Consider the following 2,118-nt stretch of genomic DNA (forward strand, 5'->3'; position numbering starts at 1 on the left):
AGTTTAACAGGTTATGTTTGCTACCAATTTCACATAACTTTGTGTAGCACTGTGGTATCAAAGATCTGGCCTGTGGGCTGCATTCAGCCCCCTGAGTCTCATCATCTGGCCCCTAGCACTGTCACTGGGTCTTGGAGTTGACCTACATGCTGCACATACTGCACACTAGATCAACCCCTGCATTGCGCATGGCTCCTACTCCAGCTGATCTGAGACTGGGCCGTGCATGGCACCTGCCCTAGCCAGTCCATGACCCCTACTACATATAGCACCCACCCTGGCCAGTCCAGCATCGCCTACATGTGGTACCTGTCTTGGCCCATCTGACCCATGAACAATCTCTGCCACTGATCCAATCACTAGGCCCTGATGAGTTTGACACCCCTGATGTAACATTTTCTAGGTTACTTAGTATTTAATGCTTACATAGTCTTTTACACCTTCAAAATTCTGGAATTAAAAAAAAACAAAAACTAATAAACCACTGGTTAACATATACTGGGGGTTTTACCATGGTATTTGGTGAAGCTAGAGCAAGAAAGTTAGATGACTTACCCATGCCCATAAAGTGTAAATCCTCTTTGGCACACAACTCAGGAAACCTTCATTTCAAAGTCCTGTTTCTTCCAGTACACAGCTGGCCAATATGATCAAGTCTAGACACCTGAAAACTGGAATTTAAGTCCATCTTTAAGCTCCAAGATCAATGGCCTGATTTTCAATCATGATGAGTCTCAGCTGTTCTGATGGTTTCTTAGTTAGGGGCCTAAAGATGTTTTATAGATGTTTTTCTTCTAGATACAGGGCACCTTTGAAAGCAAGGCTAAAGTAGACTACGTGGCTGTTCAGAATTTTCTGTTCTTCTCATTTGACATTGATGGACTAGTGGAAGTAACTTCCCTTCCTGGTGAAGCCTCTGAGTATCATTAGCACTGCCAATACAAGACCCATTGACAAACACTCTTGGAACCTGTTAATACAAAAAAACCCAAAAGAGTATGCTTAAGCCTACTACCATGAAAAATATACAAAACTCCTAGTCTTATATTTCTTGTTAACCTGTAACATGTTAGCACTTCTAACAAACTTCCATAAAGAGCATCCCGCAATGTTTCAATGTTTCCCTTTTCTTCAAAAAGATGGTGTCACTGCAGATAGTTTTGGAATAGTCAAGGAAAAAAGCGATTCAAAAGAAGTTACAGAGATGTGTCACATAAGCAGCATACAAGTACTAAAATTCTCAAAACATGGGAATAAAATCTTGCAAATGGGTCATGGCTCCAAGTGTTTTTAATTGTGTGTCTATGGCTTAAAGGGTCTTTATAAAGTACCACTCAAAAGACAGTGTTACTAACAGCACAGTAAGTTACACTACCATGGGGTTTCACATCAGTATCACAAAGAACAAGAGAGATCCTCAGTTTAATTGGGAGCCAACTTCAAGGTTTAACCTTGCTTGGCACAGAAGATCTAGTGAGGTCACAGTCAATGGGGTACAGTTTGTGTGTGGGGCTTTCATTATACCAGAGAAGATATACTCAAGGCTACAAGCTTAAGGTACATTGTCTCTTGACTCCGGCTGCCAGCTGGACTCCACAGCTGAATCAGTGCAAGTCTCCTGCTTTTAATTCTCTTGACTGTAAAGGATTAATACCCAAGGTAATATTATATAAAGTTTATGCCAGTGCTGAACTTAAAATACTTAGGATTGAAAGCCCAGCCAAAGTCATCAAAATACAGGATGGGGGCTCAGCAATGCAATCTACATTGTGTACTAAGTTTATGGATATTCAATATGGAGACGTATTAAAAACAATTCTTCAACTGATTAAAAAAAGGCAGTTATTAACTTACACACGCAGATTTTTTCCTACACGCCAAAAAGAATTCTCCTTGCTAAATAACAAATATTTAGCTCCTCGGTTTACCTGGATCTGGTTCAAAGTAGCATCATTAGACAATCGCGTGGAAGTAGGTGGGCTATTTTCCATTCTGAGAAAAAAAAAGACTAAGCATTTAAACGCTCTAAAAAAAAGCCACTCACTTTTATGGTTCACAAGTTATATTAACAGGACACTAAAGACTGGTGTCAAATCAACATTTTCTAACATGCCCCCT

The 2,118-nt window shown here is 40.2% G+C and overlaps 1 protein-coding gene across 2 annotated transcripts in view; it reads right to left on the bottom strand.

The window, feature by feature from the left end:
- Positions 1-278: 278 nt before the first annotated feature.
- GLRX2 (glutaredoxin 2) overlaps positions 279-2,118 on the bottom strand; it is a 4,255-nt gene continuing 2,415 nt past the window's right edge. The window contains exon 5 of one of the 2 annotated variants that reach the window (XR_002094758.1): positions 279-758. Coding sequence is in view for 1 of the 2 variants with exons in the window: in XM_019502023.1 (XP_019357568.1) it covers positions 824-970 (147 nt within the window). In the remaining variant the exon portion in view is untranslated. Of the gene's footprint in view, positions 971-2,118 lie in introns of both variants that reach the window. The other variant, XM_019502023.1, reaches the window with a different exon arrangement.

Source organism: Gavialis gangeticus, unplaced genomic scaffold, assembly GCF_001723915.1.
Source record: "Gavialis gangeticus isolate Ggan-Ray unplaced genomic scaffold, GavGan_comp1, whole genome shotgun sequence".
Lineage (NCBI taxonomy): Eukaryota > Metazoa > Chordata > Crocodylia > Gavialidae > Gavialis > Gavialis gangeticus.